The 26,250-nt window shown below is 45.8% G+C and overlaps 1 protein-coding gene across 1 annotated transcript in view; it reads left to right on the top strand.

Moving 5' to 3' along the window:
- Positions 1–26,250, top strand: part of PPCDC (phosphopantothenoylcysteine decarboxylase) — a 57,924-nt gene that overhangs the window by 18,537 nt on the left and 13,137 nt on the right. Inside the window, exon 5 of the mRNA XM_075342689.1 lies at positions 25,007–25,175. Coding sequence (XP_075198804.1) covers positions 25,007–25,175 — 169 coding nt within the window. The remainder of the gene's footprint in view (positions 1–25,006; positions 25,176–26,250) is intronic.

The following is a 26,250-nucleotide window of genomic DNA, read 5'->3' on the forward strand; positions in this document are numbered from 1 at the left end:
CCAATATAAACTTATCACTCTTACAGGCAAAGTGCTCCACAGTTCTGCACTGCCCTACATTTCATCCCTCATCTCTGTCTATCATCCTACCCATGCTTTGCAATCCACTAAGAATAACATCCTCTATATTCCAATCCTCCCACTTCTGTCTCCAGGACTTCTCTTCTGCTGCACCCGGTTTCTGGAATACACCAAACCAGATAATTTAGTTACTGTATTTTTCGCACCGGATTATAAGACGCACCCCAAATTTAGAGATAAAAAAGATAAAAATGGGGTCCGTCTTATACTCTAAGTGATGTCTTACCGGAGGGGGGCAGCAGTGGTGGTGAAGCAAGGTCACAGGAGGCAGAGGTTGTGTTGGCAGCAGCGGCGGGTCAGTAGCGTCAGCAGCGGCGGGGCAGCGGCGGTGGGCCAGTGGTGGAGCAGGCCGGTGCGATGAGTACCCCAGTCTGTCCACGGTCCCGGTTCAAATGATGGCGCCTGGAGCGGCGCATGTGCAGATGCACGCGCTGATTCCCGGCGCCATCATTTGAAACTGGGACCGCAGACACACTGGAACACCTGCCGCACAGCCACCACAGTCAGCACAGCCGCACGCACACAGTGGCAGCCGGCACCGACAGGCACCCAGCTGCCCGTACGCAGCCACAGGCACCCAGCCGCCCGCACACAACCACAGGCACCCGGCTGTCTGCATGCAACCGGTCACCGCACAGACAGCCCCCCCCGGTAAGTTTTATATTCGGATTTTTGAAGTGAGCCGCAGCTGGAGGACTCACGTGAGTGACAGCACCGCCGATCACGCGGCTTACTTCAGTAGCGGCCTGAACCTCACAGCAGTGAACCAATTACGTCATTGCTGCGACACACGCCGTACTGCAGGACCCGTAACTGTGACGTCAGTGGTTCACCGCACTTCATTCTGATCGCTACAGCTCTGTCCACACTCACAGCTGGCAGTCATACTGTATGGCCGCTGACTGTGACAGGACAGGGATGTAGCAGAGCTGAATTGCCGTGGGACCTCGTGTGGATTACTTCGGACCTGGAAGCTGTTTTCGGGGTTAATAAAGTGGTGAAAGAGGGGGCTTTTTATTTTATTTCAAATAAAGGATTTTTTGTCTGTTTGTGGTTATTTACTTTCACTTACAAAATGTGTGTGAACAAAAAGTGATGTGGGGTGTCTCATAGATGCCTGAGATCACTAACCTAGGGCTTAGTGGCAGCTATGGGCTTCCATTAACCCCTTATTACCCCGATTACCACCGCACCAGGGCAATCTGGAAGAGCTATGTCCAGCTGGGTCTTATGGATGCGCTACTTTTGGGGCAGCTGTGGGCTGCTATTGTTAGGCTGGAAAGGGCCAAATAATGATGGCCCTTCCCACCCTAATAATATCAGCCCCCAGTTGTCTGCTGTACCTTGACTGGTATTAAAAAAATATGACGTGGGGTCCCCCCATTTTTCTATTTTTTTTTTAAATAAGCCTGCTGCTGTTGTTCCTATGCTGGATATGAAAAAGGGGGGGGGGACCCCACGTCATATTTTTTTTTTTTTTTTTTTTAATACCGCCAAAAAATTAAAACAATTAGCTCTATCCCTCTATCAAGTTATTCTGTTATTTCTTCTCTGTATTCTAGCTGTTCTTTCTTATTATCTAATCTTTATGTTCTTATTATCTACCTATCTAGCTATCTATCTATTCTTTCTATTTTATTCTATCATCTATTCTAGCTATCTATCCATTATCCTATCATATTTTGTTTCTCCTTTAAAAAAACGCAATAACAAAAACGCACCTACATTACAAGCGTTTTTTTTTTTTTTACATTTCCAGGCTCTCTGTGACAAGGTGCAGTTTGTGTGCAGAAAAACTACAGTGTGCACATGTAGCCTTAGAGGGTGGTGACTGCACACAGCCTCTTGAAGATGTCCCATTCCAAGAAAGGTGATAGACACTTCAGAGAAGTGATTGCATCCCCAGCCTCCTGTGACTTTCCATTTGAGACAGTAAATAAAGTAAAAAAAAGCAGCAAAACCAAAAACACATTTTGGGATTTTCTAGATAGGGAGACATATAGGGTATTTTATAATAAAGCCAAGTTTACAGATCACAAGTAATTTAGTTTTGCCACTCGGTCTGTATAATATCGTAATTGTGTTACAGGAAAAATAGCTCTTTGTTCCATGTTAGTCAGTAGATAGAAAAAAAATAAATAAAAATTTACCTCTCAGCTGTTAATACCTTTTTAATGGCTGACTGAAAATATGGTAACAAACAGCAGATTTCAAGACTACTCAGGTCTCTTCATCAGAAATCGTATAATACAAATCTGAAGTCACATATTTATATACAATGTGGTACAAGAATAGTGCAGTAAATAAGACAAGTGATGTGAAGGGGACAAACAGTCCTGGCAGTAAATATTGGAGCAGTTCAGAGATAAGGAGTGTGATAGTTTTATTATCCTCTGATTGAGGTCTGGTCTGGGGTTATGATGACGCCAGAATGTCTGACATAAATTTATTGATTGCTCTCAGTGGGAGAAACAATGTTGTAATCCTTGTAGTTCTGGTACCTAACAAAACAAAATTAATAATGTTACAAATCAAGCTTTCGAGATGCCTTAGGTCTCTTCATCAGGCATGGTATAAAAAGTATCTGAAGAAACACAAAAAATACACACAGAACAGAGGTGGTAAAATATGGACATTTAAATAAACACTTAGCTTACAGAGAGAATCCTTCATTAGCTTTGATTAGTGATGTGAACGTTTTATTGTCCCAATATCCCGGTAAGATCAGAGACCTGATGCCCTCACGTCTCTGGAGCAGACTCCTCAGGTTTTGTAGTCAGTCATAAATCCTCCTGACAGGTTGAGTCCTGTGTGGACAGAATCAAACATTGTAGTGAATTTGTATTCCCAGACTCTTGATGATTTTGTGATCTGAAGTTGCCTTTTAATATGACTTTCATGGGGTTTATGCTGTGTCCTGAAGTACAGAAATGTTTGGCCACAGGTAAATGTTTTTTTTTTTATCTGTAATTGTGTGGCATTGAGATTTCATTCTTGCTCTGTCTCTGTCCTGTTTCGCCAACATAAAAAACCCCAATAGGACATATAGTGCGCAGGATTAAGTACACCACATTGGAGGAGGAACATGTGAATGTCCCAGAAATCTTATAGTCCTTCTGTGTGTTAGGGATGTATCCAGTCCTTGGTTTTTACATGAGCGCAGGTTTTGCATCTCTTTACATTGCAAGGATAAGTTCCCGAACCCTGATCGCGGGCAGGAACAGCTGCGGTCTCCTGCAGAGGAGACTCGTGGCCCCACAAGTCAGGACGTCCAGAACGCAGTTTGTCCTGATCATGTGCTCATACCCTTAAAGGGAATGTATCGTCAGAAAAAAAAAATTTCAATAACTGAAAAAATGTAAAGTAATAATATTTTAATGTTTTGTTTAAATATTATTTTTTTTAATTGAGCAAAATATAAAAAAAAATTAAAAGGTTTGATATTTTCCACTGTTTCCACTGTTAAACACTAGGGGGAGCAGCTTCTGAAATCCTACAGAAATCCGACTGTAGAAAAAAACTCAGATTACAGCTGCAGTAAAGTGGGCGGAGTCTGCTCTCCTGTGTGTGATGGCACGCCTTCCACCTCCTAATCTTAGGCGGGGTTTGCACACTACGACATCGCAGCCCGATGCTGCGATGCCGAGTGCGATAGTGCCCGCCCCCGTCGCAGCAGCGATATGTGGTGATAGCTGGCGTAGCGAAAGTTATCGCTACGCCAGCTTCACACACACACTCACCTGCCGTGCGACGTCCCTGTGGCCGGCGACCCGCCTCCTTGTTAAGGGGGCGGGTCGTACGGCGTCACTGCGACGTCACACGGCAGGCAGCCAATCAGAGCGGAGGGGCGGAGATGAGCAGGATGTAAACATCCTGCCCACCTCCTTCCTTCCGCATATCCTACGGAAGCCGCAGTGAGGCCGGTAGGAGACGTTCCTCGCTCCTGCGACTTCACACACAGCGATGTGTGATGCCGCAGGAGCGAGGAACAACATCGGACCGTCGCGTCAGCGTAATCATGGATTACGCCGACGCTGCACCGATGATACGATTACGACGCTTTTGCGCTCGTTAATCGTATCATCCAGCCTTTACACACTGCGATGTCGCATGCGATGCCGGAAGTGCGTCATTTTCAATTTGACCCCACCGACATCGCACCTGCGATGTCGCAGTGTGCAAAGTGCCCCTTAGTGTTTACAACAGATAACAGAGAATGACATATAGGGACTTAGTGCAGAGCAATTTTGTTGGTGACCAGAAATGTCTAAAGTGTCACCAAGGACAGCAGGAGTATCACCCAGGACAGGATTAGATACACAGCTCAGCAGACAGTATCACCCAGGACAGGATTAGATACACAGTTCAGCAGACAGTATCACACAGGATAGGATTAGATACACAGCTGTGCAGACAGTATCACACAGGATAGGATTAGATACACAGCTGTGCAGACAGTATCACACAGGATAGGATTAGATACACAGCCGTGCAGACAGTATCACACAGGATAGGATTAGATACACAGCCGTGCAGACAGTATCACACAGGACAGGATTAGATACACAGCCGTGCAGACAGCATCACACAGGATAGGATTAGATACACGGCTCAGCAGACAGTATCACACAGGATAGGATTAGATACACAGCCATGCAGACAGTATCACACAGGATAGGATTAGATATACAGCCATGCAGACAGTATCATACAGGAGAGGATTAGATACACAGCCGTGCAGACAGTATCAGCGGTAGCAGCGGCGGTACTCACATGCAGTAGCGCACACACACACACACACACACACAGCGGCGGCAGCGGGCAGAGCGGTGGCTGAGGAGAGCGGAGGGAGGGGGTGTCATTGGAGACGTTAACGGCAGGGGGGAGGGGCGGCGGTAGCAGTAGCGGGGGCAGAGCGGGGGCTGGGGAGAGCGGAGGGAGGGGGTGTCATCGGAGACGGTAATGGTGGGAGGGGAGGAGAGGGTAGGTAGGCGGCCCGTACTCACACATCCCGGCGGTTGACAGGGGTATAGTGGAGCAAACAGCATACGCTGTGAGCTCCACAATGATGGCGCTGATCTCCTCCCTCTGCTGTGATCTGGACAGCCCAGGGGGCGCGTCCAGGTCACAGCAGACGCCCACTGTAACGTAAATGATGGGGTCGAATTCTGACCACTGTTCTCTATGCACAAGGGGCTACCATAAAGGAATGAGTTACTGTCATTACACACAGCAAATCCAGTATGGCAGCCCCCAGTGCTTCCAGTAAAATTAGAATTAAATAAAAACTAAATAAGCTGCGATTTTCATTTTGTATTAAAAATACTTTATTTCATAATCACTATTTTTAATACAAAAATAAAAAAAACGCGATACCTTAACTTTAAAGGGAAGGTGTCGTAAAAAAAAAAAATTCAATAACTGAAAAAATATAAAGTATTAATGTTTTAATATTATTATATTTAAATAAAAAATTTTGTTTTAATTGAGAAAAATGAAAAAAAAAAATTTAAGTTTGATATTTTCCACTCTTAAAGAGGGAAATGAAGAGGTGGAGTCTCTATGGGTGGAGATACAAGGAGGGAAAACTAATAAAATCCTCATAGGGGTGGTTTGTTATAAGCCACCAAATATAACAGAAACCACTGAAAATGTATTATTGAAACAAATAGACAAAGCAGCAAATCACAATGAGGTGATTATTATGGGGGACTTCAATTACCCCGATATAGACTGGGAAACTGAAACCTGTGTATCTCAGAAAGGAAACCGGTTTCTGTCAGTAACTAAGGATAATTATCTGTCCCAACTTGTGCCGGGCCCAACTAGAGGGGCAGCCCTTCTGGACTTAATTTTAAGCAACAGGCCAGATAGAATAACAGACGTACGAGTGGATGGGCACCTAGGGAATAGTGACCACAATATAATACAATTCCACTTGTCCTTTAGTAAGGTGCCTTGGAGGGGGGTTACAAAAACGCTGAATTTCAGGAAAGCAAAGTTTGATCAACTTAGAGAAGACCTTCGCCAAATTGATTGGGACAATGTCCTCAAAAATGGGAGCACAGAAAATAAGTGGGAAATTTTTAAATCGGTATTAAACACCCACTGCGAGCTAGCCATACCATACAGAAATAAAAGGGCTAGGAACAGGAGAAAACCAATGTGGCTTAATAAGGATGTAAAAGGGGCAATGAATAATAAGAAAAAGGCATTTAAAAAGCTAAAACAAGAAGGCAGCGAGGAAGCATTAAAAATATATAGAGAAAAAAATAAAATGTGTAAAAAAACAAATATATTTAGCAAAAGTAGAAACTGAGAGACTCATTGCTAAGGAAAGCAAAACAAATCCCAAACTATTCTTTAATTATATAAACAGAAAAAAGATTAAAATTGATGGTGTTGGCCCTTTAAAGAATAATGAGGGTAAAATCATAGAAAGCGATGTGGGAAAAGCAAATGTTTTAAATACTTTTTTCTCAACTGTGTTCACACAGGAAAAGCATATGCCAGGGGAAATGCAGAGTGATCATGTAAATGCCCCATTAAGTATGACCTGCCTAACCCAGGAAGAAGTGCAGAACCGACTTAGTAACATTAAAATTGACAAATCACCAGGCCCTGATGGCATTCACCCTCGGGTATTAAGGGAGTTAAGTAATGTGATAGACAGGCCTCTATTCCTTTTATTTAAAGACTCTATAGAAACTGGGTCTGTTCCACTGGATTGGCGGCTAGCAAATGTGGTACCAATATTCAAAAAAGGGTGCAAAAGGGAACCTGGAAACTATAGGCCGGTAAGCTTAACATCTGTTGTGGGTAAAATGTTTGAAGGGTTTTTAAGGGATACTATTATGGAATGTCTCAATGTTAATAACTGTTTAACTCCATATCAATATGGATTTATGAAGGATCGCTCCTGTCAAACTAACCTGATCAGCTTCTATGAGGATGTAAGCTCTCACATGGACCGAGGAGAATCATTGGATGTCATTTATCTCGACTTCGGTAAAGCATTTGACACTGTCCCACATAAAAGACTGCTAAGTAAAATGAGAAAGCTTGGGGTCGGGGAAAATGTGTGTAGATGGGTAGGTAGCTGGCTTAGTGGTAGAAAACAAAGAGTGGTTATTAATGGTGCATACTCAGATTGGGCCAGGGTTACTAGTGGGGTGCCACAGGGGTCTGTATTGGGCCCCCTACTATTTAATATATTTATTAATGATCTGGTGGATGGTTTACAGAGTAAAATATCAGTATTTGCAGATGATACAAAACTATGTAAGGTAGTTAACACAAAGGAGGACAGTTTGCAACTACAGATGGACTTGAGTAAATTGGAGAATTGGGCTGAAAAATGGCAAATGAGGTTTAACACAGATAAGTGTAAGGTTATGCACATGGGAAGGAGAAACAGATGCTACGATTACTTACTAAATGGGAAACTGCTGGGGAAATCAGACATGGAAAAAGACTTAGGCATCTTAGTGAATAAGAATCTAAATTGGAGTGCCCAGTGTCAGGCAGCAGCCACCAAAGCAAATAGGGTGATGGGATGCATTAGAAGAGGTCTGGGGGCACGAGATGAAAACATCATTCTCCCTCTGTACAAATCACTAGTCAGACCACACTTGGAGTATTGTGTGCAATTTTGGGCGCCGGTGCTGAAGAAAGACATTACTGAACTTGAAAGGGTTCAGAGGCGGGCTACTAAAATAATAAATGGAATGGGTGCATTACAATACACGGAAAGGTTATCAAAATTAGGTCTATTTACTCTAGAAAAGAGAAGACTTAGGGGAGACCTAATAAATATGTACAAATATATCAGAGGGCCATATAGAGATCTCTCCCATGATCTGTTTGTACCAAGGACTATGACAAGAACAAGGGGGCATTCTTTTCGATTGGAGGAAAGAAAATTCCTACATCAGCATAGAAGAGGGTTCTTCACGGTAAGAGCAGTGAGGCTCTGGAACTCTCTTCCTGAGGAAGTGGTGATGGCCAACTCACTGAATGAATTTAAGAGAGGAATGGATGCATTTCTTGTTAGCAAAAGTATAGAAGGTTATAAATAGCATAATCTTACAGGTAGATAGAAGAGCGACCAAGATTATTAGAGGAATGGGTGGGCTGCAATACCAAGACAGGTTATTAAACTTGGGGTTAGTTAGGAAAAACAAAGGCTTAGGGGGATCTAATCACAATGTATAAATATATGAGGGGACAGTACAGAGACCTTTCCAAAGATCTCTTTACACCTAGGCCTGCGACTGGAACACGGGGGCATCCGCTACGTTTTGAGGAAAGAATGTTTAATCATAATCACAGATGAGGACTCTTTACTGTACGAGCAGTGAGACTATGGAGCTCTCTGCCGTATGATGTTGTATTGAGGGATTCACAAGTAAAATTTAAGCAGAGCCTGATCGCATTAATTGAAAAATATAATATTACCAGTTATGTATATTGGATTTTATGACAGGGTGTTGATCCAGGGAACTAGTCTGATTGCCGTATGTGGAGTCAGGAAGGAATTTTTTTCCCCATTGGAGCTTATTTGTCACATTGGGGTTTTTTTGCCTTCCTCTGGATCAACATGTTAGGCTACGGGTTGAACTAGATGGACTTAGAGTCTCCCTTCAACCTTAAAAACTATGAAACTATGAAACTATGAAACACTAGGGGGAGCAGCTGCTGAAATCCTACAGAAATCCTGTTGTGGAACTAGCTCACATTACAACTTCAGTAAAAGTGGGCAGAATCTGCTCTCCTGTGTGATGTCACCCCTCTCCCTCACAATCTGGGTGTTTCCAAAAGGATAAGAGAGAATGAAGTTTAGGATCATAGTGCGGAGCCATTTTGTTGGTTGCAATGGAGTGATCCTAATGCGTCTAAAGTGTCACTAAGGCCTCCTGCATAGTGCTCCACTGTATCCCGTTCCGCACTGTATCCAATGCCCCACTGGCTGTATCCCAATGCCCCGCTGGCTGTATCCCAATGCCCCGCTGGCTGTATCCCAATGCCCCGCTGGCTGTTTCCCTGAGCCCCGCTGGCTGTTTGCCTATGCCTTGCTGGCTGTTTGCCTATGCCTTGCTGGCTGTTTGCCTATGCCTTGCTGGCTGTTTGCCTATGCCTTGCTGGCTGTTTGCCTATGCCTTGCTGGCTGTTTGCCTATGCCTTGCTGGCTGTTTGCCTATGCCTTGCTGGCTGTATCCCGGGCCCCCATATACTGTGCTGTCAGCCGGGATCGGAGGTCCAAGGTGACATGCGGCGAGGAAGGGTGATCGGTAGTGCAGTGATGCTCAGGCTGCAGATGTTAACTGCGATCACCGCTCCCAGCCGCATGCGCTCACCTCAGACCTGCGCCCCCGGTAGCCTGTTCTGTCAGCGATCAAAGTACAAGCAGCAGAGGCCCGAGGTGAGCGGAGTGGGTGGGGTGTGCGCGGCAGAGTGCGGGGGGGGGGGGCGCGGCAGGATCAGTTACGGTGCATCACCGGTGCCCGGCGTTGGTACTCACCCCATCCATCCAGGCTGGTGACGGGGAAAGTGCAGCACACAGCATACACTGTGCTCCACAAAGATGGCTCTGATCTCCTCCCTCTGCTGTGATCTGGACAGCCCACGGCACACGTCCATTCACAGCAGATGCCTTCTCTATGTTAAAGCATAGGGTCGGAGTCCAATAACAGTCTTCTATGCCCAGGGGGCTGCCATAAAGGAGGTGAGTAACTGTCGTTACAAACACCAAACCCATGATGGCAGCCCCCAGTGCTTCAGTAAAACTAGAACTAAATAAAAACTAAATAAACAGTTAATTTAATTATGTATTAAAAATACTTTTATTTCATAATCATTGTTTTATTTTTGTATTAAAAATAATGCGACACCTTACCTTTTTAAGGTTGTAGTTTACGTGCGGCTACTCTTATCACCTCCAGATTTGCGCTGCAGGTATCTACTAGACGCACCCAGTTGTAATTGTTTAAATATATTTCAGTTAAATATAGCATAAATCCTTTTCTCATCAGTCCAGACTTCAGAATTCTTCACATGACATATAGTGAGGTCATCACCACTTCCCTTGATCGTCCATCTTTCTCAGATTCCTTTACAATTTATAGCTCCGGTTATCTGTGCTGTACCATCCTGTGTCTCTTGATCAACAGCCAGAAATTGACAGATGGACATTTTTTAGTCTTTTCAACTCAAGTGGAGACCCTTATTAAAAGTTGGTCTTCATTGTCCTAATAGACTTCAGTTCTCCTGTTTCTGATCTGAGCACATTGTACCATAATTTAGAAATAGGAATAGATTAGAAAATATGGGGAACATTTATATTAAAGACTGTATCTCTGCTATACATCAGCAGTTTTAAGTTCTACTCGTCCAATGATTTGAAAAAAGAAAATAAGATATCATACAGCTCCAATCGTTATCTTTATATGTGGCGGCAAATTACAGTATTTCAGATTGTACAATTCTACAAATTCATCTCACTTCAGTGAATCCCAAAAAAAACATATATTAGATTCAGGAGAGTTAAAATGTTTTGTAAATCTGAGGACCACGGGGGAACACTATTCTCCTTAAGGAGACTTTGCAAGCCAGTCTGGCTGCCAGGTAAGGGGACTTATAGCTGCAATGCCCCTCTGGGAAATATTCAAATTGTCTCTCCAGTAAAGGAGACAAACTCTAGCACAGCGCCACCTATTGGAAGTAGCGATCCTAAAAGTCACAAGTGGATCTTCAACAATCCTTTGCAATATGACTCAGGATATATAAGCCAGATCTGATCTGGCTTATATATCCTGAGTCATATTGCAAAGGATTGTTGAAGATCCACTTGTGACTTTTAGGATCGCTATTTCCAATAGGTGGCGCTGTGCTAGAGTTTGTCTCCTTTACTGGAGAGACAATTTGAATATTTCCCAGAGGGGCATTGCAGCTATAAGTCCCCTTACCTGGCAGCCAGACTGGCTTGCAAAGTCTCCTTAAGGAGAATAGTGTTCCCCCGTGGTCCCCACATAGCTTTCTCATGAGCCAGATCAGACACCCCCATACTTTGCACTGACGAGGGGCAAGCACCCCGAAACACCGTGTCTGCAAATTGGGATTCTGATCTGGCTTATATATCCTGAGTCATATTGCAAAGGATTGTTGAAGATCCACTTGTGACTTTTAGGATCGCTACTTCCAATAGGTGGCGCTGTGCTAGAGTTTGTCTCCTTTACTGGAGAGACAATTTGTAAATCTGAGTCATATTGAATTTGTCAAAAAATGATTCATTTATCTCTACTCATAAGGTTATGGTGTCTTTCATACAACGATCGCCTGTAAACAGTTTATGTTTATGTAGCCATACACCGTTTAGTCCAGGGGTCTCAAACTCGGCTGGGTGTATGGGCCGCACAGAGGAAAAAAAATAATCTGCGGGCCGCATTCTTTGCAGGACAAAGTAGCATTTTTATTGGTACCATATTTTCTCTAGTCCCTTCCACGACAGCATAGGAGGTTGTCTCTCCACGCCCTAATTGGGACAGGAAGTTCAAGAGGTTTAAAAGGACCCTCCCACCTCCCACAGCCAGTGTCTTTCCTGTCCCCATGGAGCATGGAGAGATTTTTATTTTTCTCCTATGCTGTGGTGGCCGGCGAACTACAGTATAATATTTTTTTTTTTCTCTTCCCCTGTTACCTTAAGCCGGACAGCATCGGTCGGGCCTTCCCGCTCCTCCCTTGCTGTTCCCTCACGCTGTGGGGAACCGCTGCTCCAGCCTTCCGGAGCCTCCTTAGGGGTGATGCAGGCTGTTGAGCTCCCCGGCCGGCGTCCTCCCTGAGCCGCCGGCCGCTTCCTGCATGCACGCTGCCGGAGCGATCCGGAAGTGCTCCCGGGGGCGGGACCTCCGGTCTTGCGGACTTCCGGTTGAGCGCTTCCGGTTTGCGGAGGCAGCGTGGAGGACACGCCGACGGTGACACGGCCTGTCCAGGACCGGATGCGGGAGGCGGGGAACGTTTGCCGTCACTGGGGAGGCAGGCCCTTTTGCATAAGGGCTGCCGTGAAGATGTCAGATCATGGTAAGCAACCGTGCTCCCTGTCATGTCTTCCGCTGCAGCTGCATCTGCAGAACCCAGTGTGCCCCCTGCTACTGTAAGTATGGAGGGGAATGGTCCCTCGGACATAGGTCCCAGTCAGATGATTTATGGCTCTCTGGTCTGTGTTTTCTAGGAGGACAAGACCACCAAGAAAACTGACAGAAATGAAAAGGCTGACAAGTCCGATAAGCCTGATAGACCTGACAGAATGGAAAAAATTAAAAAATGTCCTATCTGTATAAAGAAGCTGCCTGCAGTATGGGATAAAAAGCTTTGCCAGCAATGTACGGACCAGATTATTAGGGCCGAACAACCGTCCCTGATAGACGAGTTGCGGTCCATGATGAAACAGGAGATTAGAGCCTCACTGGCCTCCCTTCCTGCTCCTGGCCCTGCTCCTGGCCCTGCTCCTGGCCCTGCTCCTGGCCCTGCTCCTGGCCCTGCTCCTGGACCCTCTCCTCCAAAAAAGAGGAGACTCCAGTCGGCCCCGTCTGATCAGGAGGATGCTGATTCCACCTCTGAGGGTCCTGATGAAGGATTTCCCTCTGGGGGGTCTGACCAGTCCTTTCTGTTTCCCTCAGAAGATTTGGGGGATCTTATTGGGGCAGTTCGGAGCACTATGGGGTTAGAGGAAGTGCAGTCTCTTCCCTCAATCCAGGATGAAATGTTTGCTGGCCTGAAGTCAGTCAAACAGTTAGGATTTCCAGTTCATGCCAATATTTTGGATATTGTCTCTCAAGAATGGGAATTTCCTGAGAGGCGGGTACGGAGTGACCCTAGACGCCGGTTTCCTCTGGAACCTTCTGGATTACATTGGGAGGTCCCAAGAGTAGACGTTCAGGTGGCTAGGGTAGCTAAGCAAACGGCTCTTCCCTTTGAAGATACTTCCCAACTGAAGGATCAGACGGATAGGAAGGTAGAAGGCCTGATGAAGCGATCCTGGGAGGCATCGTCTTCTTCTATTCAGGCTAACATTGCCTCCACTTGTGTATCCAGGTCCCTAATTAGGTGGTTAGACCAGTTGGAGGCTCATATTTCCCAGGGGACCCCTAGGGAGGAATTACTGGAATCCCTTCCCTTGCTTAGGAAGGCTACCAGTTTTTTGGCAGATACCTCGGTGGAATCTGTCCGCCTGCCGGCCAGGACCTCGGTTCTTTCTAACTCTGCCAGACGTGCCCTCTGGCTTAAGGCCTGGAGCGGAGACTCCACCTCCAAAATGAGGCTTTGCTCCCTTCCGTTTAAAGGGGATTTGGTGTTTGGGCCTGCCCTGGATGATATTCTGGACAAGGCAACCGATCGTAAGGCCTTGCCCGATCCTAGACCCAACAGGAAGCGGTCCTTTCGTCCCTCGATGCCTCAGGCCTCCCAGCCCAGAGGGAAAGGGAAGGCAGGCAGGTGGAGCTATCCCAAGGGTAGAGGGAGAAACATCCTCATCCCTCCCCATCAACAACGTCCTCAGCAGGACAAACAGTGACTCGGCCCGGGTGGGGGGACGACTCTCGGCGTTTCTTCCCCAGTGGCAGTCCATAACCACTTGCCAATGGGTTCTGAAGATCGTCTCGGAAGGTCTCCTCATAGAATTCCTCTCCCCCCCCTCGTCCGGGTCTCCGAGTCACTGCTCTGGCGTCGCAGGTTTCACAGGCTCTGTTGTACGCAAAGATTATAGAGCTAATGCACTCGGGGGTCGTTTCCCCAGTCCAGAGTCGGGAAGAAGGGGTAGGACACTACTCCCGCCTCTTCCTTGTCAAGAAGCCGTCTGGCGACGTCCGAATAATTATCAATTTAAAACGTCTAAACCGTCAGGTCAGGTACCGGCGGTTCAAGATGGAGTCAGTAAAATCAGCTATTCCCCTGATAGGTCTACACCACCAGATGGCCTCTATAGATCTGAAAGACGCCTACTTCCATGTACCCGTCCATCCGGGTCACAGGCAATACCTCAGGTTTGCGGTGCTACACGGGGAGGAAGTGCTTCATTTCCAATTCAATGTACTTCCCTTCGGGATCTCCTCGGCTCCAAGGATCTTTTCGAAGATCATGGCAGAGGTGGTCGCCTTCATAAGATTGCAGGGTATCTGTCTGGTTCCATATTTGGACGACTTTCTTCTCATGGCTCCATCTGCTCCAACCATCCGGAGCCATGTGGAAAAGTCTTTGGGAATCCTTCGGTCCCTGGGATGGATTCCCAATCTCAAAAAAATCACAGTTAACCCCCTCCTCCACTCGGCAGTTTCTCGGAGTGCTGCTGGACTCCGACAGACAGGCATCTTTTCTCCCAGAGGGCCACAGGGTAGTTCTGTTAGCCAAAATATCAAAGCTTCGCAGGCAGGCTCGCCCGACGCTTCGAGCGGCTATGTCAGCTCTGGGTTCCATGACGTCCTGCATTCCCTCAGTCAGGTGGGCTCAGGCCCATTCTCGGTGTCTCCAGGATCATATCCTGGCACATTGGGACAGACTCCAGTCATCCCTAAACAGACGGTTTCGCCTCTCGGGGTCCGTCTCCTCATCCCTTCTCTGGTGGCTGCGTCCCGCCAACCTGCAGGTGGGGGTTGCCTGGACTCAGACACCCCTGGTTACACTGACCACAGATGCCAGCCTACGAGGATGGGGGGCAATGGTGGCAAACTCCCCATTTCAAGGGGTCTGGAGTCCTTACGTCAGCTCCCAATCCTCCAACTACCGGGAGCTCAGGGCAGTCAGGGAAGCCCTCCTTGCGGCTCAGGACCTCGTCCGGGACTCTCACGTTCTGGTGTATTCAGACAATGTCACAACAGTGGCACATCTCCGCCATCAGGGCAGTACACGCTCAGGCGCCCTGAAGTCAGTGTCCTCCCGAATCTTTCAATGGGCGGAACAATCTCTGCTCTCCCTTTCTGCGGTCCATCTGAAGGGCTCCCTAAATCTTCAGGCGGATTTCCTGAGTCGTCGGGATGTTCATCCGGGGGAATGGAGTCTGGATCAGGCGGTGTTCTGCTCTCTGGTGGCAAGGTGGGGTGCTCCAGAGGTGGACCTCTTTGCTTCGGCAGGGAATCGCAAGGTCGCAACATATTTCTCCCTGAACCCACAGGACGAGGCGTTAGGGGTAGACGCTTTCTGCCACAATTGGTCCTTTCGCCTCGCTTACGCGTTCCCCCCTCTTCCTCTTCTCGCAAGGGCCCTGAGGACGATCAGAGACGAGGGGGTCCCAACTATACTGGTAGCCCCGCTGTGGCCTCGGAGGAGTTGGTACAGCCTGGTCATGACGCTAGGATTTGACGGCCAAGTCCTCTTAGGTTCGGACCCCAGCTTACTGTCCCAGGGTCCGATTTTCCATCCGGCTCCCCAGAAACTCAACTTGGCTGCCTGGCTTCTGAGGCCCGGGCACTGAAGGCCCAAGGGCTTTCTGACAAAGTTGTGGCTACCCTACAGAAGAACCGTAAACCTGTGACTAATAGTATTTACAACAAAATCTGGAAGAGATTTTCCTCCTGGTGTGGTTCTCGGCCTCCTGACCCACTTCGGCCTAATATTGCGCAGATTCTGGACTTCCTCCAGAGTGGATTGGACTTAGGCCTTAGGCCTAGCACCCTGAAGGTTCAGGTGTCAGCCCTCAGTGCAGTCTTTGACACGGCTCTGGCAGATCATCGTTGGATCCGTCGGTTCTTTGTGTCCGCTAGTAGACTCTGTCCACGTCAGAGGGTCCTGACGCCTCGCTGGGATCTTAATGTGGTCCTTACCGGACTATCTCAGTCACCATTTGAACCTCTGTGCTCTTGTAACATTCGTTCTCTTTCTCACAAGACTGCTTTTCTTGTGGCTATTACGTCTGCTCGCAGAGTCGGAGAACTTCAGGCTTTGTCTATTCGGGAACCTTACCTGACCGTCAGAGATGACAGCATTGTTTTTCAGCTGGACCCTTCCTTCCTTCCCAAGGTGGTTTCGGATTTTCACCGTTCTCAGTCCATCGTCCTGCCTTCCTTCTGTCAGAATCCTCGGACTCCGGGTGAGGAAGTGTTTCATTCTTTGGATGTCCGTCGGACAGTGTTGCACTACCTGGAGGTTACTGCTTCTTGGCGCCTTGATTCTAACCTGTTCATCCAGCCCTTTGGCCGCAATAAGGGCAAGAAGGTGGCTAAGAGTACCGTCGCCAACTGGATTGTGCGGGCAATTAGAGATGCCTACCTCGCTCAGCATCTCTCTCCACCTACTGGATTCACGGCGCACTCCACCAGGGCTACCTCTGTCTCCTGGGCTGAACGGGCAGGGGCTTCCCCTGAGCAGATCTGCAAGGCGGCTACGTGGTCTTCGCTCCATACTTTCACGAAGCATTATCGTCTGGATCTGGATTCCAACAGGGATTTGGCCTTTGGCAGGAGGGTCCTGCAGGCTGTGGTCCCCCCCTAGGTATCAATGCTTTGGTATTCCTCCTATGCTGTCGTGGAAGGGACTAGAGAAATAAGAATTATTCTTACCGATAATTCGGTTTCTAGGACCTTCCACGACAGCAGGTAATTCCCTCCCCTTTGTATTCATATATTCCTGAATGTGTGGTACTTCTCATATGCTATGGATTCTTTGTAAGGCACTGGCTGTGGGAGGTGGGAGGGTCCTTTTAAACCTCTTGAACTTCCTGTCCCAATTAGGGCGTGGAGAGACAACCTCCTATGCTGTCGTGGAAGGTCCTAGAAACCGAATTATCGGTAAGAATAATTCTTATTTTTTATACACCTTTGGATCACTGGTTTTGAACATTTTTCACTTGTTTATTATAACAAACGTGCACGTTCTTTGTTTAAATATAAAAAAAAAAACAAAAAACATTTTTGATGGTAAAAAAAAAGTCATGCCTTTTATTTATTTATTTATTTTTTTACCATTTTATCCCTTTCTTGTAACTAATAGTGTTACAATTAGCACCATATAGTAATTTTGGCCCACATCTTTTAGTAATGTTCCGCATCTTGTTGTAATGTGCCCATCCTTGTCCTCTTTTAGTATTGTGCCCCATCCTACAGTAATGGGCCCATCCTTGTCCCCATCCTGTAGTAATGTGCCTCATCCTTGTCCTCATCCTATACTAATGTCCCCAGCCTTGTCCCCATCCTGTAGTAATGTGTCCATCCTTGTCCCCATCTTATAGTAATGTTCCCCATCCTTGTCCCCTTGTAGTAATGTCCCTATCCTGTAGTACTGTGCCCATCCTAGTCCCCATCCCATAGTAATGTCCCCATCCTATAGTAATGTGTCCATCTTTGTCCCCATCATGTAATAATGTGCCCATCCTTGTCCCCATCTTGTAATAATGTGCCCATCCTTGTCCCCATCCTGTAGTAATGTGCCCATCCTTGTCCCCATCCTGTAGTAATGTCCCCATCCAATAGTAAGGTGCCCATCCTATAGTAATATCCTCATCCTAAAGTAATGTGCCCACCTTGTCCCCATCCTATAGTAATGTCCCCAGCTTTGTCCCCATCCTATAGTAATGTCCCCATCCTATAGTAATGTGCCCACCTTGTCCCTATCCTATAGTAATGTGCCCATCCTGTACTATTGTGTTCCATCACTGTCTCCTTTTATTAATCTGCCCATGCAGGTCCTCTTTTTGAAGTAATGTGCCCTTTCCTGGTCCTCTGCTTGTAGTTATGCCCCCTCAGGCGTTTTGCATTTTTCCGTTATGTTTTTTCCCCCTCTTTCTTCTGAGAGCCGTAATTTTTTTATTTTTCCGTCAATCTTGCCATATGAGGGCTTGCTTTTTTGCGCGACGAGTTGTAATTTTAAATGAAACCATGAGTTTTACTATATAGTGTACTGGAAAACAGCAAAAAAATTTAAAGTGTGGAAAAACTGCAAAAAAAGTGTGATGGCACACTTTATTCACCATGTTCATTATATGGGAAAACTGATGTGTCGGTGTGCTTCCTCAGGTCGTTGCGACTTTGGAGACACCAAACATGAATAGGTTTACTTGTATCTAAGAGAGGTAATAAAAATTCACAAGTTTGAGGAGAAAAAAAAGTGGCGTTTTGCGCCATTTTCCGAAACCCGTAGCATTCTAATTTTTCTGGTTCTATGGCTCAGTGACTGCTTATTTTTGCGTCTCAAGCTGACGGTTTTAATAGTATCATTTTTGCGCAGATGCTACATTTTGATCGCCTGTTATTGCATTTTGCACAAAATTTGCTCCAGCCAAAACACGTAATTTTGGCGTTTGGAATTTTTTGACGCTACGCCGTTTACCGATCAGATTAATTGATTTTATATTGATTTTATATCTTGATAGATCGGGCATTTCTGAAGGGGGCGATACCAAATATGTGTATATTTTTTAACCCTTTAATTTTCAATGGGGCGAAAGGGGGGTGCTTTGAACTTTGAGGGTTTTTTTTGTTTTTTTTTAAACTTTTTTCTTACTTTTTTTTTTTTATTTTACTAGGTCCCTTAGGGGACTATATGGATCAGCAATCTGATCGCTCTTCCATATCTCCAGATCACAGCTACAGAGCTGATATCTGCAGATATGCTGCTTTACTTTCAATGCTGGCACTATACCGGCATTGAGAGCAAATGACTCATGTTAGCTACAGGCGTCATCACATGACCCTGTGCTACCATGGCAACCACAGGAAGCCACATGATCACGTCACGTGACTTCCGATGGGGACGGGGTAAGTAATCATAATGGCGATTCCACTCGCGACTAACAGGCACACATGTCAGCTGTTGAAATCAGCTGATATGTGTGCGGATCGCCGCGGCCCGCCCACGGTAGGGGGCAGGGATTAACCTCATACGATCCATGACATACCCAGTACGTCATGGGTCGCTAAGGGGTTAATGTGCCGTTCTTCACACACACACACACACACACACACACACACACACACACACACACACACACACACACACACACACACACACACAAAAACCAAAAACCATTCTTCTCACCTGTGCCCCGTTCCCTTGGCTGCCTCATCTCTGCTTCTTCCTGTCTACAGGCCCGTGCTCCTGTTGACTATCGTGGCCGGTGCAGGGGCAGTATCCACTGGCAGCGCTTTATGTCAGATGATTGTTTTGCCGGCGCTGCGCGCGCAGTGTCAAGCTCTCTATGCTCAATGTTCTGTTTCCAATGCAGCCGTAGCCGTCCGCCAATCAGAGGCAGGCAGCAGAGGTGTGGCAGTTTACATTGGAGGAATAGTTGTGCACAGAGAGCTTGACTCTGAGAGTGCAGCGCCGGCAAAATATTCATCTGACCTAAAGCGCAGACAGTGGCTGCGGGCGGCCCCTGCATCGGCCGCGATAGTCAACAGGGACACGGGCCTGGAGGCCGCACGAAGCAGCTGAGGGGCCACATGCGGCCCGCAGGCCTCGTGTTTGAGACCTCTGGTTTAGTCCATATTCTATGGTAGAGTCAAGCTACCCACAATGACAATAATGCACAATCATAGTGATGAGGGAAGAACAATCTTCCTGGGAATATCCAACAATGTTTTATACCTTCAACTACTAAAAAAAAAACAAACGAAAAAAATATTTTGAGATGTTTTGCACATCAAAATAGCCATATCACGCCAATCTCCTTATACTGTGTTCTACTCTATATTTCTGCCTCTCTCTGACTTTTAAAATGTTTTTTTTTTCTGTAGTAGTTGAAAGCTTTGGTGTGAAAGTCTTTTTGTCTGTTAGTAATATGTATGAATTATGTCCATTTGACTGGCCATGCTTCCAATCCACCCCCCCTTAGTAGCCACAGGTGTTTGTATCCTTTAATAGCAGGTCTCTCTTTGCCCATATATGTAGTTTTAACAGCCAGAGAGAGGCAGCCATATAGAGTAGGACCCAGTATAATGAGATTGCCTTGACGTGGCTACTGGGCAGGTATTCAAATGGCCATTTTGATATGCAAAACATCTCAAAATATTTTTTTAAGATTTGTTTTTTTGTTTTTTTAGCAGTTAAAAGCTTTAGCATGCAAGTCTGTCTGTTTGTAATGTTTTATATCTGTACGACGTCTTGCTCCTTTTTAAATTGAATCTGACACAATTGTTTTGATGTTTTTGATTTTTTTTTATCAACTTTAGACTAATTTATATGGGCACCATAAAGGATCTAAAATCCCAATGTATAAATACAGCTTTACCAGCAGGGGCCTAACCTGGTCTTAATGTCATGGTGGCTCAATGGTTAGCATTGGGGTCCTTCATTTTATTCCAACCAAGGATAACTGCTGCATGGAGCTTGAATGGTCTCCGTGTGCCATTTGGCTTTCTCCAGGTACTGCAACAATTCTTTTTTTTTTTGTGGCATTTTTTGAGCGTCCGCTTTGAAATAGCGCTTATAAAATGCTTAATTGTTTCTCCTAGCACTGCAGTGATGCTTCTAGTCTAAGTTCCCTAGTCTTATACTCACCTTCCGCTGTCTTCTCCCCTCCATCGCTGGTGCTCCCATCGGTCTTTGGCAGTTTGTGACCTACCGGATACCTCCAGCATTTGCTGAAGCAGTTTCCACTGGAAAGCTGATTGTTTTTGACTGCCTCAAAAAGACTGTGTGCACTTAACCTATGGGTCTGTCCAGGTAGTGGACAACCCCTTTAGCAAATTATGTGACATTAGCTGTGACTTCTGGTCAGTTAGAAGCTCCAGTCACAAGATGGCGGAACAGGACTAGAGACTAGTTGGAAAGAGTAGAGTACGCTGGATGGTTATTATTTTACTTCAACATTAGAGATGCTGGTGCTTTGAATCTCTATTAGTAACTTAGTTATAGGAGAACCTTTTTTTCAGCACTATGTTCAGTAACACTAACCTACCACTAGATGGCATGCATGCACGTAACCTAAACAGACTATACGTGGTCACAGATTACATCGAAGTAAAGACAATTCTTTCAACGTCTATATGAAAAGATGATGGTGAAGCGTCTAAAGGCTGCTTTACACCAGACAATCTATCGTGCGATAGATCGTCGGGGTCACGGTTTTTGTGACGCACATCCGGCATCGCTGGCGATGCCGGCCTGTGTGACACCTCCTAGCGACGCAGTATCGCTCACAAATCGTGAGTCGTGTACTGCTCGCTAGGTTCCATAATATCGTTTAATTTAGTTGTTCATCGTTTCCGGGGTAGCACACGCCGCTCCGTGTGACACCCCGGGAACGATGAACAGCAGCTCACCTGTGTCACACGGCCGCCGCCGGCTATGTGAAGGAAGGAGGTGGGCGGGATGTTTACGTCCCGCTCATCTCCGTCCCTCCGCTTCCATTGGCCGGCGGCCGTGTGACGTTGCTGTGACGCCGAACGTCCCTCCCACTCCAGTAAGTGGACGTTCGCCGCCCACAGCGTGGTCGCACGAGAGGTAAGTACGTGTGACGGGGGTTACTGACTTTGTGCGACACGGGCAGCGATTTGCCCGTGACGCAAAAAGGACGGGGGCGGGTACGATCGATTGTGAAATTGCACAATCGGTCGTACCGTGTAAAGCAGCCTTTAGACTACATACGTCTCTGTATCAGATGTGGTTTTATACAATATCTGGAGGCAAACATACACAAAAGAACATGGGAATAGTTCAGTAAATAAGACATGCCATAAAGCCGATCTGTCAATATAAGGAGGGGATAAACATCTGGAGCAGTAAATATTGGAACATTTTATAGCGAATTAGTGTGAAAGTTTCATTGTTTTATTGTTCTCAGATAGAGATCTACTCAGTGGTTTTGATGTCCCCATGAGGTCACTTGCATTAACTGATGTAAATACTGTACATGTAACACATTTCAGTGCATCAAAGGCTGTCATTAATGTCTTCCCAATATTCTTCTCTCTTTGAGATGGAAAACAACCTTTTCCAGACCCCCCCCCTTCTGTGTTTTAGGCAGCCCTCATATCTAAGAAGCACCATTGTCAGAAGCTCCCTGTCCTCTCCAACAACAACAGGAACTCTTCCCTACAACCAGAAATCAATTAAAATGCTATGTTCCAAGAATGACAAAAGTATTTTAGGAGTGATACTTTTATAGGCTAACCAGGAAAATTATATTAGCAAGCTTTCAGAGCACAAAGGTTCCTTCTTCAAGCAGAATTACTGTAAGACCTGTCCATTTATATTATAATAATAAGTTTTATTTCTATAGCGCCAACATATTCCGCAGCGCTTTACAATTAAGAGGGGACATGTACAGACAATATGAGACAATACAAAATAACAAAATTAAGATACCAGGAGGAGTGAGGGCCCTGCTCGTAAGCTTACAGGCTATGAGGAAATAGGGGAGACACAAAAGGTGAATGGGGGGGATTTATATTGACAACCGACAAGATAAAGATCCCCAGATCACATCAGGACTATAAGATCCCAAGTACCTTCAGCTGTACCACAACCAATGTGGTGTACTTAATTATATGTATCAAATGTCCAACTGGGGGTCTATATGTAGGGGAGACCGGACAACAGCTCAGGACAAGGATGAATTCTCACCGCCACACATTTAGAGAACAAAGGATAGATCTACCTGTGGCCAAACATTTTTGTAACCCCGACCACAGCATCATGGACATGAAATTGCTGGTATTGAAAGAAAATTTCAAGTCCCAGAGAGATAGGAGAGTCGGGGAATACAAACTTATGATGACCTTTGACACATTCAGAGCAGGAATGAATGTGTCTCATGGATTTATGTCTTTTTCCATCAATTAAGAAATGTCCTCCTCAGACCATCTGGGGACATCACAGCCCAGACCAGACCCCAATCAGAGGTCAATAAACCCTTCACACTCCTTATCTATGAACTACAGCAATATTTATGGCCACAACAGTTTGTCCTCTTGCCATACTGATAGTTCTGGTTCACATAACTTGTCTTTTTTACTCCTCCATTTTATGTCCTGTTGTGTATAAATATGTGACTCTTCAGATTTTGTGTTATACTGAGCCTGATGAAGAGACCTGCGTAGTCTCGAAAGCTTGCTATTATTACAATCTTTTCAGTTAGCCAGTAAAAGGTATCAACTACTGAGGACTTCAGTTCTTTTAAACAATTTTTTTTATCTTTTCTTACTAGTAATTAAAACAGAAGCCTCTGAGGGGGCGACAGAGGGAACATGGATAGTTCACACTCTTCACATCAAAGTCTCTGTCCACCCTATATCTACAGGTTTAAAAAAGCTGAGCAGAATATAAAAGCTGTTTGTCACTTGCTTGTTCCTCCTCCTCTAGATTGCATTACCATCATACTGATGGCCATGGAGTTTGCAGATAATCTACATTATATTAGTTGGTTACTATAATTAAAGGGGTTTTCCACTTCAATGATATTAATCCTTTTTTGATCAGCTGGTACCAGATCCAGCAGTGTCCGGATGTAAACAGTGTATGGATCTGAACACCACCACGGTTTGAGCTGATCTCTCTCTACTGGTGACAGATAGCTACAGTATATTACATAGCCAACATCTGTGTCTTACAGCAGTGGCCGTAGCTGAGATGGGATGCCACGGCTCACCTAGTTCATGATGAGCTGTAACATTCTGTACATGAAAAATCTCACTATAGTATCTAACAGAAGTGCGATTTCTGGCGTAGCATACAGAGGCGCACACCACTCATCAGACATTCCAAATTCATGGATAGAATCACTGCACACTATTATTTCATTATTCAAAGTCTTTAGTTGTAGATGCGGTTCATACAAAATAGGTGAAGATGACCGGGAACAACATTTCAACCTAATCGGTCTTGATCACCGTGTCGCTTTGCCAAACGTGAAGTATTGATGGCACTCCCGTGCCTTAGGCTGGTGTAGACATTCTAAACCTGGAACACACATTCTAAACCAGGCTAAGGCTATGTGCCCACAGGACTATGTACCCGCGGATTTTGCCTCGGAAAATTTGAGGATTTATCTGGATTTTCTAGATAAATCCGCAGGTTTTTGCAAGTACAGACACTCCCCATGTTATCCTAAGGGACATGGGGAGTGTCTGTGTCCATGCTGCAGTATGTGCGGCTGCAGAACATGCTGCGGATGTCCCTCAGCCACACGTAACTGCATGTCAATTATTCCTGCGGTAGTAACTGCGGATGTCCCGCCTCTCCACTATGGAGATAGAGGCCAGGACTTCCGCAGGTAAGTCGCATAAATGTCCGTAGATATTTAGTTGGAATCCCGCAGCTATGTAATATGTAGCTGCGGATTCCTGGCAGCAGCTTCGGGAAACCTGCGGACATACCTGCAGATATATCCGCAGGTACATAGTCCTGTGGGCACATAGCCTTAGGCACAGGAGTGCCAGCAGTACTTCACGTTTGTAAAAAAAAAAAAAAAAGACACTGTCCAAGACCGATTAGGTCGAAACCATTGTTCCCTGTCATCTTCACCTATTTTGTATGAATCACGTCTACAATTAAAGACTTTGCATATTGAAATAAGAGTGTGCAGTGATTCTCTCCATATTGCTTCAAGGGTTATTCATAATCCATTCACTAGCACCTCGACATTATAGCTGAGTGCACGCTAATCTCTTCTATCTACCCAGATTCATGAAGAGACATCCCTTCATGAATCCGGATCATCTGACTCCTGCACACCCCCTCATCAAGACCAATGTGAACAACGTCGCTCTTGATGAATTGGGCCCTATATTTTTTTTTTTTAAATAAACGCTTACAATGGTCAAATAATTACAGGTGAAATGCTGAATACCAATTTCCCAGCGACTCCTTTAAAATGACTGCTCTCATAGGATGTCATAGATGGGGGGGCCTCTGCTCTGGGATTGATTGCTGAGGTCCTCTGGGCCCCATTTATGTTCTGACTTGTGATTAACTTACTGTGGGTTTTTTGGTTTTTTTTTTGCAGACCTGCATAGCGCGTGCATGGGACTTAAAGAAGCCTCTGCTGTTCTGTCCAGCTATGAACACCGCCATGTGGGAGCATCCCATCACTGCAGAACAGATTGAACGTCTTCGCCATTTTGGCTATATAGAGGTTGCCTGCATTGAAAAAACACTGATGTGTGGGGACAAAGGTCAGCTCTAGTGCACAGATACTACTACTTCCATATTATTATTATTATTGTTTATTATTATTATTATTTATTATTATAGCGCCATTAATTCCATGGCGCTTTACATGTGAAAGGGGTGTACATAATAGGGATAAGTACAAAAATCATAAACAATACAAGACACAGACAGGTACAGGAGGAGAGAGGTCCCTGCCCGCGAGGGCTCAGAGTCTACGAGGGATAGGTGAGGATACAGTAGGTTAGAGTAGAGCTGATTGTGCGGCGCTGTATCAGACTGAGGGTTACGGCAGGTTGTAGGCTTGTCGGAAGAGGTGGGTCTTCAGGTTCCTTTTAAAGCTTGCCAAGGTAGGCGAGAGTCTGATGTGTTGTGGCAGAGCATTCCAGAGTATGGGGGAGGCACGGGAGAAATCTTGGATGCGACGGTGGGAAGAGGAGATGAGAGGGGAGTAGAGAAGGAGATCTTGTGAGGATCGAAGGTTACGTGCAGGTAAGTACCGGGAGACTAGGTCGCAGATGTAGGGAGGAGACAGGTTGTGGATGGCTTTGTATGTCATGGTTACTGTTTTGAACTGGAGTCGTTGGGCAATGGGAAGCCAGTGAAGGGATTGGCAGAGAGGAGAGGTCAGGGAGTAGCGGGGGAACAGGTGGATTAGCCGGGCAGCATAGTTTAGAATAGATTGTAGGGGTGCGAGACTGTTAGAAGGGAGGCCACAGTGCAGGAGGTTGCAATTATCCAGGCGGGAGATAATAAGGGCATGTACTAGGGTTTTTGTAGCTTCTTGGGAAAGGAATGTACGGATCCGGGAAATATTTTTGAGTTGGAGGCGGCAGGAGGTGAAAAGGGCTTGGATGTGTGGCTTGAAAGAGAGATCAGAGTCTAGGATTACTCCCAGGCAGCGAGCGTATGGCACTGGGGAAAGTGAGCAGCAATTGACATTGATGGATATGTCAGATGGGGGGGTTGAGTGAGGAGGAGGAAAGACAATGAATTCTGTTTTGTCCATGTTCAGTTTTAGGAATCGAGCAGAGAAAAAGGATGAAATAGCAGACAAACATTGTGGGATTCTGGTTAGTA

This window comes from Anomaloglossus baeobatrachus, chromosome 4, assembly GCF_048569485.1.
Source record: "Anomaloglossus baeobatrachus isolate aAnoBae1 chromosome 4, aAnoBae1.hap1, whole genome shotgun sequence".
Classification (NCBI taxonomy): domain Eukaryota; kingdom Metazoa; phylum Chordata; class Amphibia; order Anura; family Aromobatidae; genus Anomaloglossus; species Anomaloglossus baeobatrachus.